The sequence below is a fragment of the Triturus cristatus genome, chromosome 12 (genome assembly GCF_964204655.1).
Source record: "Triturus cristatus chromosome 12, aTriCri1.1, whole genome shotgun sequence".
Lineage (NCBI taxonomy): Eukaryota > Metazoa > Chordata > Amphibia > Caudata > Salamandridae > Triturus > Triturus cristatus.
The window spans coordinates 408,361,206-408,383,810 of record NC_140595.1 but is presented as its reverse complement, the minus strand read 5'-3'; the positions used below and the strand labels follow the sequence as shown (position 1 = coordinate 408,383,810).

Sequence of the window (22,605 nt, the reverse complement as noted above, 5' to 3'; positions counted from 1 at the left end):
CACCCTGGAGACCAACCTCAAGTCCCAGTACAGGAACACATCATTAAGAAAACCAAGATGGTCTTCTATCAGCTCTCTCTAGTAAAGAAAGTTGTACCATTGCTTCCAGGAAGCAACATCAAAACTGCTGTTCACAAACTCAGACTCTCGTATCTGGATGGTGGTAACACCCAGCTCCTCAGAATCACAGACTCTACCCTAGTCCTTCTAAGGGAACTCTACACTCCAAACAAGCTAATATAGGACTTGAAGTAATATGATCACATCAAGCCCACCCTGGCAGCTTGAAAGCCCACAATATCTTCAAAACCAGCTACATCATCTACAAAGCCTTCATAAGCAGCAGCCCTGCCTATCTGTCTGTATGTTTACCACTCTTAGTGATTCTTGGCACACCTGCAGCCAGGACACAATGAAACTGGAGATAAAGGAAATGCAAAGAAGAAAAGCAATGCAACAGGCTTCCAGTCTTGCACCCACGATCTGCATTAGCATCCGATATCTATCAGGGCTACCCCAACACACTGCTCCAATTTAGAAAAGAGCTGAAAACATATCTCTTACAGAACACTAAGGGCCTGATTATGATCTTGGTGGATGGGTTACTCTGTCACAACGGTGATGATATCCCGTCCACCGAAATCTAAAATCTGTCAGATATGATGGGATTTAAATTTGGGTGAATGGGATATCTGTCACCGTTGTGACAGAGCAACCCATCCACCGAGAACGTAATCAGGCCTTAAATCACATCTAAGTAATGCCCCACCTCCATTCTCAGAACCCAGCCTCCCACCTAATCACTCCTTTACTGTATATTTTTCATGTGGTTCTCTACAGCTCTCTACTGCCTTTTGGTTAGGTTTACGCTACACAAATACCACAGTCATACACACAAGTCCCACAGACTGGGACTCTTCCTGTTTACACCCAGTTCAATTTATTTCTACCTGGGAAGTATTTACCAAATTCACAATGCTTTTCAGTGAATAGTTGGAGTTCAGCAGTATAACACCAATCCACCAAAATCTGAAGTATCTCAAATATAATCAAACCAAAACACAATTTGTTAAATTGATGCTAGAATGGATATTAATTTTCCCATATGTCAAATCTACAGGCATTCAGTGAAACTGTGATTAATGAATAGTAGACACCACCCAGTGAAATGTCTCTTGAAATTGATGACCTATAGTATCTTCAGGTTATGCAGAAATATATAAAAGCAATGCATGAAAAACCTGTACTGTTTTTCCAGTTTTTTCAAACATAACAAAAATTAAGAAGACTGTCATAGGACACCTTCAACAGAACAATTCCTATTTGACAAGGTGGCAGATAACTTGTCTTCTCAATTATGAAAAGGTCCTTTGGTTTGGCTTAGAGAGATACCTAGCTTCAGAAACAAAATATTTCAATATTATTAGTAATTACATTGGTGACAAATAAACATTGTCTTAACTCATTTGTTTGAGGGTACTATTGTGACCATCTAAGAATGATGCAGGTATTCACATTTAAAGATTATATTATCCCAGAAACATGTTCTCTTTTTGCTGTGTATTTATAACTTCCTCTGTTTCTTCCACCTCTAGGGGCCTAGTTGCAAACTTCATTTTGTAGCACATTACGAATACTACAACAGTACTACTAACATAATACAAAATTCTATTACAAAACCTGCATGTGGAAGTTCCACCTCCGTCTCCCCTATCTTTTTCCATACGGATATCTCTGCTCGGACTGCAGAGTCTCCCCACACATAAGTATACATTTTAATAGTAAATGTGGGAGTAACAGTGGAGAGAGGCTGTAAAATGGGAAATACTACAAAATGAGTGGAGTCAAGGGAGGCTTAAGGAGGGGTTAAGGTTTTTTTTTTTGGAAGGACAACCACCCACACACAAAAAAGTAAGCCCCTTCCTGTTTACAAACTGCACTGCAAAAGGTATTATAGCCAAAAAGGACCCAAAACAGTTGTAAATGTACTGCAGCTCAGAGCTGGAGTAAGCCACCACCGCAGGTGGCCAACCACTTTTACTGCAACACCCTCTCACAGAAAATAATAAGAGTAGGAGTTAACAAAAATCCTCATAGGAAATAATGTTCAATTATACGAAATTATTTGAACTAGTTAATAATATAAATATATTTAATTCAATGCTAAAAAACAACTAAAAATAAAACATTTTTATTGAAAATTAACTTAGTTCAATACCCTTTTTAATTTAAAGTTAATGTAAAACTATACTTATTAATATATATTTAAATTACTTTTAGTTAATTTATGACATCATTTTAAATAATTTTAATGCATACACATATATACTTTTTACTTTAAGTGTGATTTTCTATTATTCAAAATAAATACATTTTCTATGTAAATAAAATTAGAAATGCTGTTATTCTTTATATACTGCTAAAGTTCAATATAACTGTTGTAAATTAACATATGTTACTACTTATTTTTAAAGCTAACAAACTTTTACACTTGTAGATGTACTTTGTCATATGGCACTCTCCACCCGGGTTGTGGACACCTCCATCTAAATGTGAAAATGTACTAGTAATAACTTTAATTATGAAGCTATTTTTTACACAATTTAATTCAAACAACTAAACTTAAAAAAACATTTTTTTAAAAATCTCACCTAAATTAAAATGTATGTATTTACTCATAGTTTATTTAAAAATGACATCTTATCTTATGTATGGAATTATTTGAAATTAATTAAAACCAATTCTAAAAAGGTAAAGTGCGATTTATGTTTAAATTAGGAGAGTTATTAAAACGTATTATCATTAAAATATATTTTTTAAATATATATATTTGTTTTTTAACATTTTGATTTAATTTTTATATATATTTTCTAAAAGTTGAAATAAATTATTTTAATATGACATTAATTCCTACGTGATTCTAATTTAGGTCCCTGCCCTCATTATTTTCAATAGGAGGGTGTTGCATTATCAGTTGTTGGCTATGTGTGGTGCTGTTCATACTACTGCTCATTTTTGGCTGTAGTAAGTTTACACTCATAAAAGGAAAAACTAAAATCAACACTTTTTGAGTAACTTTACACTTAGAAAGAGTGAATCACTCAAAGTATTGAAGTTACTGAGAAGGATAAACTTACACATGTAGAATTGCTTATTTGGAAGTTTGCCCTTGTGAATAAGCCTGTTACTGTTTACTATGATGAATGAGGTCATGAAAATGTTTCCTTATTGATTAACTAAAGACTTTACCCTAATGAATGTCTACCCTCAATGAGGAAACAAAAAATTCCACTCCTTAGCATATGAAATAGTAATACAAAAGTGGTAATTCAGTTCAAATTTTATAAAAGTACATTGATATTTTCTATCCCAAGTAGACAAACGTGCTATAATCAGTCACTCATACTTAAAATAGACAGCCATATGCATTTCTGCAGTATTGTCTTCAGTACTTGTTCTCTTTTTTGTGGCTCAATATTTCATCTTCAAAGTTTTCATCAAATTCTACACATTGTAAACCAGTGTAAAATAACATTTTCTTCTTTAAAAAAATAAACTTGTAATCTTGGACAGGCAGGTGATAAGACTAATGTTCTCAGCTCTTTAATCAACATTCCAATAAAAGATGACTGAAAGTACAGAATTGGTCTTGACCTTTGTTCTTAAACTATGCTTTGAATTCCACATGAATTGTGAAAATTAAAACTAAAAAGAGGGTGCTCTGAATATTGTACACTTTATACTCAAACCACATTTATTTGAGTACTGCCTTTTTGAAATACAATCAACAAAGGAGAGAAACAGCTTACAGCAATCCACTAAAGGATTCTGAGATTTTGTTGCAACGAGATTAGATGCCTGATTGTCTTCATGAAATACTCACCTCCAGGCTGCACATCTACTGAATGCCTTTTCATAGCCAATTCGTCTCCTGAACGGCACACTAATTACACTAAAATAAAGCAACACTTCTTTTGTCTTCCAATAAGGTGTGAGAGTTTGAAGGGTATTGCAACTTCCAGTCTGTCTTCTAACAAAAACAATTGTACTATCAGGGAGTAAGAAACTACCACTAGTTTATGTGTGGTATGTTTTGAAATGGCTTTTAGTCTCCACCTATTGTAAGTCAATTTACTTAATTTCAACACAACTGATTGGTGCTGCTATTGGCTTGAAAAAAGCACCAATCAACTAGTTTGCTTTGTCCATAAATGTTCAAGCAAAAATCCTCACTCCAGCTCATGGTACTGAAGAATCATGCAACAAGTGTTTGCTAAAAGTTAGTTAAGGACTGAAAGAATCCTCAGCAAAATGAATTTAATCTCTGGAGTTTGCCCAATAGAACAGTTTAAACTCCAATGCACTGGTGTTTGAAGCTGTATGGCAAATTAGCCCATTTTGAGTTGTGCGAGCCTGAATGACTCAGAATCAGACATTGTGTGGTGCACCAGTGCCTCTAGTCCATCTATACCAAAGCATTCCAGGGATTCTTTGCTTCCCAGTCTGGCTATGAACTTTTTGGTATCTAACATTCAGCTGTGGAGGGACCGAATGTACTTGGAAATGAATCAAGAATAATACAGTTTACCAGCCCTTGGTCTTGCAGGTTCCGTGAAATATATGTTTGTACTTGTGCTCCATACAATTGCTAGAGAAACAATTAAAGAGTTCCAGAATTATTAGCTCTGGTACCATCTTAAATCAAATCTTCTCCTAGTTGGTTAAAGTATGTTTTTAGTTGCACAAACTCTGAAAATGTACTACTTACTCGTACCCCAAAAGCAAATAATCTGTTGCCACATGTTTACACTTGACCTATGTATTCTCAGTTGGAAGACTTTAATGATCACATCTTCGACATTACTTGATATAGACAAACATCAATGGTTGATAATGCAATAAGAAGGGCAGGAGGAAGATTTAGCCGACGTAACCACATTATAGAGTTGATGAAACAATACCATTCTTTGTTCAAATCTGGGAGGCTTTTCAGTAAATCAATGTAATTTTTTAATAAATGTCTTTGTGCAATGTATGTAGCTCTATGATGTCAGTAGACTTCTAGGTCTTCTGATACACAGCATTAGTCTAACCCAAATTATATATTAAATTCAGAGGGGATTCACAAAGTCTAATGTTGAAAGAGATGAATAATGGAACATCCTAACACTCTATCTCAGATCCATTAGCTCTCACTCAACAGCTGCTAAGTTCTAAATATCAATTAGCTTTTTAAACATTGCTTCTCTCTTTCAATTAAGTCAAACTCAGAAGTTTAGTGATAATCAATTCCTACATATAGTTAAAAGATTCAAAATTTAAAGTGTTCTCAGTTGCAACTATACAATAAAGACAAAGGGGCCTATTAGGATGGCTGGCAGACTTCAGTCCGCCCACCATCCTAGCGGTGCTGGGGCCTGCCGCCAGATGTGCAATGGTCCCGTACCGCTGATTAGGATGTGACCGCCACCGTGGTGGTCGCATTCCACATATTTGACATTACAGCAGCACCTGACGCAATGCCAAATTGACAAGTTGTGCATTCCCATGCACAACATGGCAGGCACTGCGCGGTGCCTGCCACCTTGTGCATGGGAATGCAGGAGGGTACCATGGTTACCCCCAAGTGCACCCCCACCCGCAACCCCCCTGGGGGCACGCAATGGGCCCCCAAAGCACATCCTTTGACTTTCCTTGGCGGCATCACCGCCATGGAAAGGCCTTTGGAACCAGGCATCATAATATGGATGGCGGTGCCTTCTAGGCACCGCCACCATATTGTGCCCCAGCTCCGCCCGGCTGGCAATCGGAACGATTGCCGACCGGTGGAAAAGCGACGGATGCACTTTGCGTCCGCCGCAATACCCCCGCCATAATAATATGGCAGGGGGTAAATCAAGTTGGGATGGTGGGCAGGTCGCGACCACCGAGCCGGTGGTGGCGATCTGCCCGCCATCCTAATGACCCCCAAAATGTGAACCAATCTAGTTAGAAAACACTTGTACTTGGAAGGGGCCTTGACATTTGGAAGTCAGGTTCTAATGCACTGATGTAACCAGCAGTTACAACGTAGATATCCAGACAATCACTTTTTTAAAATCACGCAGGTAATGTCTTTGAATGTTAGATGAAACATGTACTTGGAGAAAACTGTGCCATATTAATGATGAGGAAAAATAAACACAGTTACATTTTGGCACTTTAAATAATTCTAACACCTTTCATAACAATAAACATATAGTATCCAGACCCTAAAGCTCTGTAGTTTATTTTATGTGATGAATTGACTGATAGAATGGATTAAAAAAATCATATGTTGTCAGTACTCTCTGATGCAACGTAGTCTCAGTAAGGGAGACAATAATCCTTGAAATGGGAAACAATAATCCATGACAACGATTGGACATTGTAAAACCCCCTCAGCGCGGACATTTATATAATGTTATTTCTAGTAAAAAAGAATACAAACACTTCCTACATTTTCACACTGAATGTTTCAGGCATGGCACAAAGGTCAAAGAGTACCTCAGAACTCAAATATATATCACCAGAAATCGCTACTACATGAAATGTCATAAATAATGGAAACAGGGTGCCGAAGTGTCAAGCATGATATATCTCTAATAAGGAATGTCAGCTCCTTGAAGGGCAGTTTATTGCATTAGAGGCAGTTTTGCCACACAGATTGTACTCTAACAGTACTGTTGATTGATCAACTTGCTTATGAAAATGTGGCCATTCTTTAGTGAGGATCCCAAATGTACCAAACTTTGCATGGCAATGGCAGAACACTTGATAGCTGGTAGACAATAATGTTCTTTCAATAATATTCCAAGATTTATAACATTGCCTATGTGCATTCCACATGAAAGCTAGAATGGAGAAGGTACAGGACATTCAAAGGAGTATTAATGATGATATTTATATGTCACTATATTGAGGCTGACAATGGCGAACCAAAATAATATCACGTCAACTACATAAAAAGTCCACTAGTTAGCATCGTAAAGTATATATTTACTGTTCTTCATTCCACAGATATTTACTGTGGGAGCTACGCATCAGTGTAGTTAAGGAGAGTAGTTATCTACTTATTTTAAATATATACTTACATTACAATGAAGCGATAGTCAATGCAATGGATGTAATATCATTGTTATGGGATATATCACATGGGATATAATGGCCCATCAACGTAATGCTGAATTACCAAAATAATGTCAATGAATGTAAAATATTGCACAGTTCATTTTCCCAATAAGAGAAGAAGCACACTACATTGAATACAGGATTACAAATTATCTACCTTCATGGCATTAGCATATGATACAGATATGAAGGAAACAATGGTCTGAGCAATTTGACATATAAGAAAAACTGATTCAGTACACTCATGAGTTATGCTACTTAGAGCAATGGCGGAGCCACACTGACGGCAGTGCAAGTCACCCTCTCTTTTATACTATGACACTTATCAATGTTGTGGTTTATTCAAATGCACCTGTACAGTTAGTATGATTATAAAAAAAGTGGGTGGCTTATGTAAACTTTCTGAAAAATCCTAAAACAAAATGCATGTGGGAACAATTCAGATTATACCCTTCACCTGTGTTTCATCTAGATCACATGTCTGAAAGTTGGGCACAGATTTATCTGGATCTGAGGAAAGATCTCTAATGTCCACAACCTACAGCTGCAAGAGCAATAGAATTGTATCTTAGAAACCCCTGTCACTTATTAGTGTTTATTGTTACAGTGTTGCTATTCACAACTTTGAGTATTTTAATGTATTTGTGGTATAATACTTGCCTGGCAGCTCTAAATGTTGATTTTAGCTATCCCATCTCTCGGTGTTGCAAAGGTGGTAGCATAGAGTAATCTTTGCAGTAAGATACCTTGCTACTTACTTCTTCATAGTGCTGCGTAGCTCACACAGCAGTAAACCCAGTTGTGTTATACTTGCCCACAAAACAGCTATCTGGAGTACATTAATGTGAGTATGGCTCTCTGTCTCACTCAAAAATCATGCTCAGTTCACGACCTCAGGTAATGGGTGAGCTACCTAAATGGACTGTGTGCTACCATTGTCTAATCATTATGCATCACATACTTATGCTATATAAATTAGTTGTGATTAAGAGGGTGGTGAAAGATACAAGACAATAATAATGTGATGTAATGGAGTTTATGTGTAGATGGCAAGTGGAAGAGAGAGGGAGTCATGGCATATAAAGCCTTGATGTAAAAAAAATTACATATTTCACGCAGATGTAGCTGGAGCACAGTCCTTTATCACTTTTCTTGCAGATTTACACACAAAAGGACTGGGAGAACTTGCAAATTTAGAAACACGAACAACTTAATAACCTCCCTGTTCCACTTAGATCTGAATGAAGAGCACTGGTGGTAAGGGGGACTTCTCTTTGCAGATTCCTCTCTCTCTCAAACTCACTAATTAGCTGGAATCTAAACATGCATCTCTACTCACTTGCCCTCCTGACTTCTCTCCACAAAAGTATTATTATTTACCCCTAGTCTATGGTGCCCTCAAGCACAATGGTCCTCCCTTCATTATTGAACAAAACAAAGTAATACAGTTGAGGCATGTAAACAAATGTTGATAAGGAAAAAGAAAAAGAGATCATATACAATATAATATCCAATTCGGTGCGGTACCATATTATCGTGGCTCAAAATCGTCTGACGAAAATATTCTGTCCAAGATATATTTTACAAAAATTTTGCAACATTGGAGTAAAAATTTACAATCATTGTTATGTGTTTATTTTAATTGACTTATACTTAACAGTTTACATTTCATTCTATTTCACTATTAATTAATCTGAAATTCATGCTTGTGTAAGAGGTTTTTTCCTATCATTGCAACCCTACAGAACTCCAGAATTCTACCATGCACAAACTTAGATGTTTTTACATTTGTTTTATTTTAGCAATTTGATTTTCTATGTGTGCTACAGAGCGATACACAGATTATGTTCAAGCTCCACCTGTACACAGTTGTGTTCCCTGCCACCAGCTATTATTACAGCATGTGGGTTCATCTGTGAGATCACATTAGCGTTAATGAGGCTTTCACGGATATGTGGCATGGCTGCAGATAAAACTACAGCGTTCTCTAAGCGAAAAACTCAGTGGTAATGGACAGGCTATGCTATAAATTATCAAAATCCACTAAAAGCTGCCAGTTTGTCTTGACTTTTGAGTGAGATGTGTAGCTCTCTCTCACAGAAATATTAACCTTAAACTCATAGCTGCATAATACATAAACCCTATTGCAGAGAATGTCGGAAGTGGAAAACATTGTGTTAAATGTGCAGCAAGTGGATTCATGGACATTTAAAATTATTTTTCATTTTATATTAATGTGGTAACACAAATTCCCTGGACATAAAATCCATGCCAAACAGCACCATTATAAAGCTGGGACTAACTCCACACCTTTACATGTGGCAAAACATGCATACATACCTTTATTCCCCATTTAGGTTCTCATTCCAGGAGTGTTGGAATTCTAGATTTGCACAGTACCAAGAGTTACTGGCAGGATTTGGAATCACAAGTGATGTAGGATTATAACACCCAATATTCCTGAGTGTGGTAATCCTGACATGTTTCGCAGGATAACGCCTGGATTTACAGATTCAATTTCAGGAATAGGTTCAAAAATCCTGATTTATGCATCCCATACAGAGCACTAGGACACCAATTTGTGATACCATGGTAACAGGAGGAACCCTATTACTAATATCTGAGTAACACCAGGTGTGATCTAACTGCTACTGAAGTTCCCAGTCCTGAAAGCCTAAATGTCTCAGCTGCAGTAACACAGTTATAGAATTGTGGCATTACTGTGAATAGTTCTACAAACTAACTGACAACTAGTCTGCTTGTCATTATAAGTAGACACTGTGAAGCTGTTCACAGGATGGCATTGCCCCTATATTAAGTAGCCAGTATAATTCAAATGCAAATATGCATAGAGCTCCAGATCTCCTGAGAGACAAATATTATATTTACAATGCTAAACCAAGGCGTGACTTCAGAGTACAGCCTACACTTATATGGCAACATTTGGGATTTTTAGTGATTTGAATAAACATGATTGATGTGATTGAAGATGAAGAGTTGTTTCTAATCAGTTCTAATCAGGTGTAGATCAGCTACAAAAAACACCTGTTCTATTCCACCATCATAAATCAAGGAAACATAACAAAACATGTCAGATATTCCCAAGCACAGCAGCCAATGAGAGAGCGGTGTCCTGCTTTTCCTTTTAGTTTTATAGGATGGTACAGAATCTCATTTATACAAAGCACCCAGTTACTTATGTATGAGGCCTGCCTGCCCCAAAAATAGCAATCCTGAAAGATAGATCCCACCACGTTTCTACTACATCTATTCTTGATCAAGCTGCTTCTCCTCTGCCACCTTCGTTACAGCTTTCCTACACCATACTGAGCAAAGAGCATAAATATCTCTTGTGGGAATGAGTCGAGGCACTATTATTGCAAGGACTTTACCCTTAAAAAAGCAGACACCTAAAAGGACAATAGGGAGTTTACCAAAGATTCCCGAAGGGGCATTGAACAGACTCAAATTATTTTCACTAAGAAGAGACTTAGGGCCTACGAGTTCACAGTAAGTTTACAACTGCAAAGTCTTCACAGTCAGGGCAGAAAACTCCATACATAAAAAGATAGACATGACCTATCTTTTTATGTGCAGAGTTATCTTCCCTGACTGCAGAGTCTCTGCAGTCATAAACTTACTATTAACTCATAGTTTGTGAAACCAAAGAAAGATGAACTTACACAAGTATGTATGTATACGTTTGTGAATCAGACCCATGTTCTTTGTACCATCCCCACAAACGGATCACATGGCTACGCGTGCATGGATATATCTTAAGTACCCACAGTGGAGAGGTGGATACTTGTTTTCTTTTGTAAGCACTACTATGAGGGTCATCTGACCAAATCTTAAAGTATTTAAATACATTTATTGAACCATGATGGAGCATGAGCAAAACAATTAATCTGACCTTTACTGTGGGAGAGCACCTATGAGGACAAATCCCAACCTCATCATCTCATTGAAAAAAAGAAATGGAATTCTTGAAGTGGGTGATTATAAACTTGGCTCTATGAAGATTGCTACTGAAATGGATATTTAAATTACTTCCTCTTTATTACCCTCTCATTGTGTGCCAATATCACCACTTTATGGCACTGGTGACTCAAGAGTAGATTCCATCTCTGGTTTTCTAGGTCATATGTATTTAAAAAAACATAATATGCATGGCATCTCACAATGACTGCGATGATATTACCAAAGACCATCACAGCAGATTTCTTCACCAAGTCTTCCTCGGACCTATGCATGCCCAGGAACATAAATATTAAATTAAAAATCTTAGAATGGACATCCGAGTGCAGTAATCAGATAAGTGGACTGTGATTATATAAATACCATCAAAGGACCTGTGCTGCTATTCAAAACTACCAGCTTACTGAAAACCATAAAAAATGTGCCTGTCACTCACACTTCTACAACCATCACACTGCTAAGTGCTGCATTCCAGAACACGAGATCCGCATCTCGGCGATCATCACGGATGTCATAGAAATACTTCTCACATAGGATCAAAGCAAAGACAACACACTTCCAATTACGCAAAATACATGGTGTAGCACACTGGCCATGTGGCAAGTGCTTCTGGCCTCCACACAAGGGAAGTTAGTGTAATACATAAGTGTTACAATACAAGACAATACAACAGAGAGTGGGGGTTGGCTCTAAACTCTTGAGTCTCAATCTTGAGGAACTGTCAGTCAAATGTTGCATCAGCCCACAAGAGTATCTCACTCTCACCATCTCTCGCCATCTTTCTATTGATTGTTTGGGCATATTCTTCCACCTTCATTGGGGTAACTGAGGGAGCAATTGCCAGACATTCAGCGTTTTATATATTACATTCATGTTGTTCATCACAAAGCAGTCATTATTTTGTAACTGCATCAGAGCTTTTAAAAATTATTTTTATCACTGCTAAAATGCAAGAATAACACTAACAGGGCTGCCTTGAAACTCCTCAGCCTGCTGCTGAAATGCCACTTACACAGTAAGCAAGCTTGGTGGCTCCTCCCTGAGGTGGCAGTTCCTTTTTTCTGTGTCCTATAAGCCCTGCTAGGTGGCTCTGCTGCCAAAGCCAATAGGGCTGGCTTGTAAATGACAATGCAAGTGAGATCTATTGGCTTTGCCAGTGGCTACCTCTATTTTCTACTCATTTCTTGAAAGGCTAAAACAAGAACCAGAAACATATTTGCTTGCCATGGGTGGATATAGCAAGGGTCGAGATGTTGTCCCTGGACTGAAATAGTAGAAAAAAAATTGTTCTTAGCATTTATAATTAGACATGCATAACAATATGAAACAACTTACCCCTACTACCACCACCCTGCCTTAAGTCCACTCCCCATTACAGTATGTAATCAACACATATTTATTTAGCAAATTATATTTTACCCATTTTCTTCCCCAGAATCATCACTCTTGTTTAAATCTTTAAGGGAATATAATAAATAATCCCATGCACAGACTTTTTCAATTGATCCTCTTCCTTCCCTCATATCGCTATACAATATTGCACTCTTATAACCCGCCCAACAAACCAACTCCACTTTCCATTTTGCTACCCTCAGGGCCCTGGACACCTTCAATATCATAGTTATTTCACGTCTTGAAAGTACCAAAGGGAAATCAATAAATCATGTAATATGTTTACATTTTATAGGTCTTGGAAATCCCCCCTGCAGACAGACCATAGAAGTACAATCAATTGATCATTTTGTTGCCTCACTTATACAGAAAATGACTTCCTTCCAGTATTTCACTAATAATGCTCATGTCCATATCATTTGCAACATTTATTTATTTATTTATTTACTCATTTGTAGGGCGCAACGAATCATCCCCAGGGGATCTCTCACCACATCTCCAGCATGCCACATTTGTCTGATAAATTTGAGCTATTTTTACCGGAGTTAGATACGCTGTATTCAAGTACAAAACATGTATAATTTTAAATATTACATTTCTAGATTCCAATAATTTTAGATGACTCCAACTTTGGAACTGGATGTGCCAAATCCTCCTCCCACTTTTCTCTTAGACCAACAAGAGGCGTTGCCATATCACTTCTTATTGCCTGTTAAAGACACATCACTGCCTTCATACGACCCGTCATGGTGCACTATATTTGACATGCACTGTGTACTTGCGGCTCTACTAAAACCATATCCCAAAAGTTATGCAATCTACCGATCACCGCTCGATGCAACAAAAATTGCCCTCTCAGGATTTTAAAAGTGTCTGAAAATTCCTCACATGATAATACCTCCCCATCTCCTCCCTGGAATGATTTATTTCAAACTTCTCAACAAAATGCCCACGGCATACGGCTTCTGAGTAGGAGTTCGCTGAAGCAAACAATGCCAACAGTGCTGCACAACCTTCGATGTAGTGGGTATTTTCTCCACTGGTCTCTGACAGGGGACAAATCTGGTTTTCTCTCCAAATTCACCTCCCCTGGAAATCATTGTGAATTAATCCATTGTGTAAACCTTTGTAAATCATTGCAAATGTGCTGCTAGGTAATAGATTTCCATATCTGGGGCAGCTAGTCATCTCTAACTGACTAGTGGGGTTTTTCAACTTTGCCAATGCCACTCTTTGCCTACCTGTTCCCCATATCAGAGACACCAACAAAAAATCGATTTACCTAAATACTCTACATGGTATCACCGTGGGCAGTGTTGTGAAGATGTAAAATAAATTTTTGCTCTGCTATTCGTCCTGAAACTGAAAGTGACAGTATTCTCCCAAAATCTACACTTTTCTGCAAACTTATAATTGCCACACCAATGTTACCCTCCAATAAATCAGTGGGAGCATTGTATAATCTTACCCCCAGTTATTTTAGACTCGTTCCCTCCCAATGAAGCCCCTTCAGATCCAAAGACAGTGGCACATTCTTCTGTAGTGGGAACAAATATAATTTATTTCAGTTGATGCATAACCCTGAGGCTTGCCCAAACTGAACTAAGAAGATCATGGCATGCTGCAAATCAACATTAGCATCTTTGAGAAATAACAACATATCAACTGCATATAATGCTGAATAATGTTGCACATGCCGCTCCTTCTGACCCCTGTAAACCCCTCCTGTCCTCATCCAACTAGCAAGTGGCTCCATAGCAATTACAAATGATAATGGTGAGAGCGGGCACCCTTGCTGAGTCCCTCTCCCCACTGCATATTTTTCTATGTCTACCAGTTTTGACACAAGCAGTAGGGGCCACATACAGAAGCCTAACCCATGCAATAAATTGGTTTCCCAATCCCATCTTTTTGAGCGCTTCATAAACGAAATTTCAATGTAAACTATCCAATGCCTTTTCAATGTCAATCGCTGTAATCACCCCATTTTCCAACTATGCAAAATCAGATTACATGATCGCCAATGCCCTCCTAATATAATGAGCTGTATTCCTTCACGGAATTACCCCAGACTGGTCAGTATATATTAACTGAGATATTAATGGAGATAGGCACATTCATTTAGTGAACTTAGTTGGAGCTTCCAAATGTAATATTATTTCAGGGAGTTGACCATTTAATGGAAAGCAACAAACCAGATAAATCAACTTAGATAGGAAAGAAAATGTCTTGACTTTTGTAATCCTTCCTGTTTTAAAGTGTAGACCAGGGCTGCCCAATGCAGGTGAAACCTAGGTTGGCCATAACTGGTGCAGATTTAGGACCCATCATTACTTTTTATGTGATAAATGAGTGGTTTTCGCAAAGTGATATTTCTAGTGAAGAAATATTGAAATATAATTAAACACACTTTATTATAAACATTGACGATCAAATGATATAGTTGATATGTTGTTAATTCAGGTTTTTCAAATGTTTATCAAAATAACGCACATCATTAGGGAAATTATAAAAATAAATGATTCTCAAGCTGAAATTTGGCCATCAATTAATACGAGAATGTCGTCTAGTGCTTGTCTCCTGGCTGTGGCAGTTCTAGGCTGGATGCTGAGTACTTTCTTTGTGTTTGTTAAAGTAACAACTCAGCTGGGTGACGGTTTTCGTCCTGTGCTAAACAAGTGGCAAGGGGAATTTACAAAAGAATGCAGAAGTTTGATTGCTGAGAACACTGTTTCAGAAGGTCATGCTAAAGATTTGAGTATTAATTGGGTGGATGGCTGGATCCAGTCACTAGTGCTACCCGAACCACACAGGGACCATAGTTCTGTAACACTCTTTGTAACCAAACCAGAGAAGGTGTGATTTTTTAAAGTCTTTACCTATGCTTCTAAAAGTAAAGCAACAAGTCCCAGAATGCACCATTATTTGGCTAAAAAGCCAAAGCTGTCTGAAAGTCTCACACATGACTCTGACAGATAGGCTGATGGATGCATGAATGGAAAATAAAAAGAGATGCCATTTTTAGGATTTTGACATTTTGATTTGCCTTGGTTGCTTCTCTAAATGGCTGTTGGAGTTCTAGTGCCTGCATGCTTCAAGAAAAATTGTTTTCAAAGAAAATGTCGCACATTTTCTTTTACCCAACTCCATTAAAGCACACATTGTTCACTTTTTAATACAGGCCCAAAGTGTTCCAATGTTACTCATTTTTGCAACAAGATGTTTGAAAGACAAGATACTTACTGAACCTTAGACGGGCAATGAACAACCTGATTCAAACAATTTCCCAGAAGACTGGACTTCTACCCAATGTAGCATCAATGGAAACAGCCTTTGCTACACCGTCTTCACCACCTTTTCCATGGAGTCTTTACCACACATGCCTTTACCATGCATGCCTTTTCCATGCATAGTAAGTATATAAGGCAAGTGTATGTATGTGAGGCTTCAGGATGGCAAGAGTCATTTTAGGGTTTAAGGGTGGCTAGTGACATAGGGTGGTAAGGGTAATACTACAGTTTTAGGGTGGATAGTGTAAAGGGTTGTAAGGGTAATGTTAGGATTTAGGAGAGGTAGTAATATTCGATGGGAAGGGTCATTGTAATGCTTTGAGGTGTGCAGAGATAAAGGGTTGTGATGGCAATTTTAGGGTTTAGGGGTGGGTAGTGGAATAGGGTGATAATGGTAATTTTAGGGTCTAGAGGTGGGTAGTGGTAAAGGGTGGTAATGGACATTTTAGGACTTTGGGGTGGGTATTGGTATAGGGTGGTAAGGGTAATTTTAGGGTTTAGGAGTGGGTAGTGGTCAAGGGTGGTAAGGGTAATTTTAGGGTTTAGGGATGGGTAGTGAAAGAGCGTGGTTAGAGTTTAGGAGTGGATCGTAGTAAAGTGAAGGAGGGTGGTAAGGGTAATTTAACAAAAGAGGTAGTTTGAGGAGGGCTCCCCCGAGAATAGAAATAAAATGTGAATACAATTATATATATAAATATATATGCCTGCTCCAATGCACCTTTCGAAACGGATCACTCGCTGGCGGGTGCTGCTCACACGGTGGTGCCCCGTGTATAATATCTCGCTCCAAGGTTTTCCTCTCTCCCGTCCGGGAAGAAGATAGCTGCACTCGCGGGTTAGGTTGGTAACCAGTTTTTATTTAGCGCTTCACAAACGCGTTTCGGGTCTTCCCTTCGTCAGTGTGTTGTATGACAGATACAGCGCGGCGCCATTTTATATACAAAAAATACATCACATTGTCCATTACGGGCACTAGAAAGCAAGGAAGGACTATTGCCACATAGTTTGTGTGGGCGCCATCTTTCAGTATACATGTATCGTATTCACACTCGTTTGTTAATAAAGTTATATACAATATTTACAACAATGTTATCGACAGAATTCATTCTTTATCAAGTGTACTTCATCATAAGTTAAATCTTAACGGAATTGATATCTCGCCGTGGATCGGCATTAATGGTTCCATTGAACCACTCTATTCCTCCTCACTTTCATTTATCTCGCCGTGTATCGGCTAAAACCCCCAGAATGTGTGTACTTTATATTAAGAGGTATATACAGATTTGTCTATCTTTTTAGTTTATCACCTAGACCCCCAGGTGCACCGTTAACTCTTCATTACTATTCAAACCTTTCGGGCTTTTTGTTTGTAGATCAATGATAAATCTCGACTCCAATCTCCTCAATTTAAGTACTCTGTCCCCTCCTCTGGTATGGAGAGGCACATGATCTAGCCCAAAAAATTGAAGTAGGTTCCTGTTGCTTTGGTGTTTGATGGCAAAGTGTCTCGCCACTGGATAGCTCATGTCCCTGTTTGTTATAGCACGCATGTGCTCTAGAATCCTGATTTTAACACTATGTATAGTGCTCCCAATGTATCTTAGCTTACAGGGACACATCAGACAATAGACTACATGTGTAGTTTGACATGTGATGAATTTTTTGATGGTTTGTCTTTCTTTCATACCCTTAATTTCATAGTTAAGGGTTCTTTTACTGAATGCACAGGCTTTGCATTTCCCACACGGGAAAAATCCCCTTAATTCACCAAATGCCCCTTGTTTAGCTGTAGGATTTTCTAGATGGCTATGGACCACTTTGTCTTTTAGTGATCTCGCCTTTCTAAAAGTCATTAATGGGACAGGTGGAATATCTTTCCCAATAATCTGATCAGTTTTCAAAATGTGCCAATTTTTTCTGAAAATGTGTCTTAAGGAATCTGCATCTTCAGAAAAGGTCGTAATTATACGGAATTTGCCCTCTTCTTTCTTTCCTTCCTTTGTGTTAACCTCCAGCAGTTTTTCTCTCGGTATCTTATTGACCTTTTCTAGGGTGTTGTCTAGTAACTTCAAGTCATAGCCTCTGGCAGCAAATCTATCAATGCTCTCTTTGGCTACATTTAAGAAATCGCAGTCCCTTGAGCAGTTGCGTTTCAAACGCAAGAGTTCCCCGTATGGGATGCTTCTCTTCAATTTTTCTGGATGGCCACTAGTTGCGTGTAAAGTACTATTGCCTGCAGTCGGCTTTCGATATAGAGCCGTAGTGATCCTGTTCTCTTGAATCCTCACTTCCAGGTCGAGGTAGTTCACTGCCACCGAACTAATCTCGCCTGTGAAGTGTAGATTAAGATTGTTGTTGTTTAGATGGGCTATATAGTCTTTGGCACTATTGGCAGACCCTCTCCAGATTATAAAAAGGTCGTCAATGTACCTGTGCCAGGTCACTATGTTGGCTGTCCATACGGCATTAGTGGGGGACCGGACCACCTGCTCCTCCCACCAGCCCACGAACAAGTTCGCCAAGGTGGGGGCCAAGCAGGTACCCATCGCGGTCCCCGACACCTGCCTATAGAGGTCACCTTGGAAAAGAAATATGTTGTTATATAGGCAGAACCGTATGAGCTCAATTAGCATCTTACTATGTTCTAGTAGTTTGATCGCCCTTTTATTCAGGAAATATTCCACCGCCTCCAGTCCCTGTTTGTGGTCTATGCATGTGTATAGTCCTGTGATATCCAGTGTTATAAGGACAAACGATGACTCCCATCTAACATTTTCAATACATGCAATGAAATCTTTAGTATCTCTTATATAAGAGGACAACTGTAGGACAAATTGAAATAAAAAATAAAAAATGATCCACAAAGACAGACAACTTTTCTGTTAGACTTTTCTGTTAGACTACCCAATGATGAAACTATGGGTCTGCCAGGTGGATTTACTTTGTCCTTGTGGACCTTGGGCAAATAGTAGTATGTTGGAATTATAGGATTGATGACTCTCTATAATTCCAACATACTACTATTTGCCCAAGGTCCACAAGGACAAAGTAAATCCACCTGGCAGACCCATAGTTTCATCATTGGGTAGTCTAACAGAAAAGTTGTCTGTCTTTGTGGATCACTTTTTATTTCAATTTGTCCTACAGTTGTCCTCTTATATAAGAGATACTAAAGATTTCATTGCATGTATTGAAAATGTTAGATGGGAGTCATCGTTTGTCCTTATAACACTGGATATCACAGGACTATACACATGCATAGACCACAAACAGGGACTGGAGGCGGTGGAATATTTCCTGAATAAAAAGGTGATCAAACTACTAGAACATAGTAAGATGCTAATTGAGCTCATATGGTTCTGCCTATATAACAACATATTTCTTTTCCAAGGTGACCTCTATAGGCAGGTGTCGGGGTGCGATGGGTACCTGCTTCGCCCCCAGCTACGCAAACTTGTTTGTGGGCTGGTGGGAGGAGCAGGTGGTCCGGTCCCCCACTAATGCCGTATGGACAGCCAACATAGTGACCTGGCACAGGTACATTGACGACCTTTTTATAATCTGGAGAGGGTCTGCCAATAGTGCCAAAGACTATATAGCCCATCTAAACAACAACAATCTTAATCTACACTTCACAGGCGTGATTAGTTCAGTGGCAGTGAACTACCTCGACCTGGAAGTGAGGATTCAAGAGAACAGGATCACTACGGCTCTATATCGAAAGCCGACTGCAGGCAATAGTACTTTACACGCAACTAGTGGCCATCCAGAAAAATTGAAGAGAAGCATCCCATACGGGGAACTCTTGCGTTTGAAACGCAACTGCTCAAGGGACTGCGATTTCTTAAATGTAGCCAAAGAGAGCATTGATAGATTCGCTGCCAGAGGCTATGACTTGAAGTTACTAGACAACACCCTAGAAAAGGTCAATAAGATACCGAGAGAAAAACTGCTGGAGGTTAACACAAAGGAAGGAAAGAAAGAAGAGGGCAAATTCCGTATAATTACGACCTTTTCTGAAGATGCAGATTCCTTAAGACACATTTTCAGAAAAAATTGGCACATTTTGAAAACTGATCAGATTATTGGGAAAGATATTCCACCTGTCCCATTAATGACTTTTAGAAAGGCGAGATCACTAAAAGACAAATTGGTCCATAGCCATCTAGAAAATCCTACAGCTAAACAAGGGGCATTTGGTGAATTAAGGGGATTTTTCCCGTGTGGGAAATGCAAAGCCTGTGCATTCAGTAAAAGAACCCTTAACTATGAAATTAAGGGTATGAAAGAAAGAGAAACCATCAAAAAATTCATCACATGTCAAACTACACATGTAGTCTATTGTCTGATGTGTCCCTGTAAGCTAAGATACATTGGGAGCACTATACATAGTGTTAAAATCAGGATTCTAGAGCACATGCGTGCTATAACAAACAGGGACATTAGCTATCCAGTGGCGAGACACTTTGCCATCAAACACCAAAGCAACAGGAACCTACTTCAATTTTTTGGGCTAGATCATGTGCCTCTCCATACCAGAGGAGGGGACAGGGTACTTAAATTGAGGAGATTGGAGTCGAGATTTATCATTGATCTACAAACAAAAAGCCCGAAAGGTTTGAATAGTAATGAAGAGTTAACGGTGCACCTGGGGGTCTAGGTGATAAACTAAAAAGATAGACAAATCTGTATATACCTCTTAATATAAAGTACACACATTCTGGGGGTTTTAGCCGATACACGGCGAGATAAATGAAAGTGAGGAGGAATAGAGTGGTTCAATGGAACCATTAATGCCGATCCACGGCGAGATATCAATTCCGTTAAGATTTAACTTATGATGAAGTACACTTGATAAAGAATGAATTCTGTCGATAACATTGTTGTAAATATTGTATATAACTTTATTAACAAACGAGTGTGAATACGATACATGTATACTGAAAGATGGTGCCCACACAAACTATGTGGCAATAGTCCTTCCTTGCTTTCTAGTGCCCGTAATGGACAATGTGATGTATTTTTTGTATATAAAATGGCGCCGCGCTGTATCTGTCATACAACACACTGACGAAGGGAAGACCCGAAACGCGTTTGTGAAGCGCTAAATAAAAACTGGTTACCAACCTAACCCGCGAGTGCAGCTATCTTCTTCCCGGACGGGAGAGAGGAAAACCTTGGAGCGAGATATATATATATATATATATATATATATATATATATATATATATATATATATATATATATATATATATATATATATATATATATATATATATATATATATATATACATATGTGCCACAAGGAATCGCCTCAACAATAGCACAACATGTATGCGCAAGAGACGAACACGGACCCAAAAGTAAGTGCTAGTGGTTTTTATTCAATCCAAAACCCAATAGCCGCCATGACGCGTTTCGGCCTTCCAGAGGCCTTGATCATATATATACATATATATACATATATATCAAGGCCGCTTGGACGGCTGAAACGCGTCCTGACACAAGAGGAGATTGAGAAATAAAAAAATAATGCTGCACAAGTTGGTCTGCACTGGTGATTTCCGCGCACAAGCGGGAGTGTATTGCGAGTTGCTGTGAGATATATATATATATATATATATATATATAATATATATATATATATATATATATATATATATATATATATATATATATATAAATATACACAGCCATGATGACATCTGATGCCATTGAGCTGATTTTGTGACGCTGAAAGCTCAAGCAACTTCAATGCTAGCTCAACCTCATCCATCACACCTACCCCTTGTTGCTAATATTCACATTTGAGTGCTGGAAGTGGTCTTCATAAAATCAAACTCAACAAGTAGCAGAATATAGAAGCAACATATTTAACTCAGAGATCTGCCTAAGCATAATATGAATAGTGGCTCGTTCAGTGAAAGAATATTGATATTCTATGAAATACCTAACCTCCAGAAAAAGATGTTTAGGACACAATACTGTTGTCAGACGATATTTTCGTAATGATATTCTGGTACCATACCAATGTATGGATCAATTTCTGTCAGTTATCAGTAACAACATGTCAAGTGTGTGTACTAAAGATAATGATGCAATTCCAAATTGTGTGTGGGTGGGGGAGGGTTTCTTTACTGTGCACATTCTTGGAGACATGCAGTGGCATACAAAAACATAAAGCATTCATTACTTATCTGCATGACTTGTTCTAAATCATTAAATTAATGGGTCCTACTAAAGCTGAAGTATGTGTTGAGTCATACATCTATTAACTCAATGTTTGCTTATGAATAGTCTTAGTCCTGGGTTACAATATATTATCATATTATTAGTAAAACAGTAATAGCAACAATAATTTGCCTTTATAAGGTCAACATATATTCAGTCTTTAATTTTAACATTCTAAATAATTATAATACTTCAGAAACATACTGTGCATGCAGCCACCTCTGCGGTGGAAGTTCCACATCTGTATCAGTGTCAGGACAATGCAAGACAGCTTCTGAAGGGTAGAGAGAACAATTTGATTAATATTCTTGCTATTAATATGATTATTTCACCCACTCTTAGTTGGGCAAATGGTTGCACAGGAAGATTAAATAACTTGACAAGGGGCATATGAAATTAGTTGATGATGCTAAGGATAACCACATGGTGCTCCTTAAAGCCAGCACATGACTATATATTTCATGCATATTTTCAAAAATATCTGCTTTATCTGTTTAAACATGAAGTCTTTAAAGGGCTAACCAGAACAAACAGTTATGATTATTATAATAATGGCATCAACTA

General features: G+C 38.2%; 1 protein-coding gene across 7 annotated transcripts in view; it reads right to left on the bottom strand.

Annotated features, from left to right (window-relative positions):
* The window catches only part of ZNF536 (zinc finger protein 536), a 1,078,439-nt gene that overhangs the window by 363,274 nt on the left and 692,560 nt on the right, over positions 1-22,605 (bottom strand). For 5 of the 7 annotated variants that reach the window (XM_085640136.1, XM_085640135.1, XM_085640138.1 and 2 more), the window contains one exon: positions 22,246-22,315. The exons of the other annotated variants lie outside the window; for them this stretch is intronic. In XM_085640136.1, the coding sequence (XP_085496262.1) occupies positions 22,246-22,315 (70 nt within the window). The remainder of the gene's footprint in view (positions 1-22,245; positions 22,316-22,605) is intronic. 7 annotated transcript variants of the gene reach the window in all.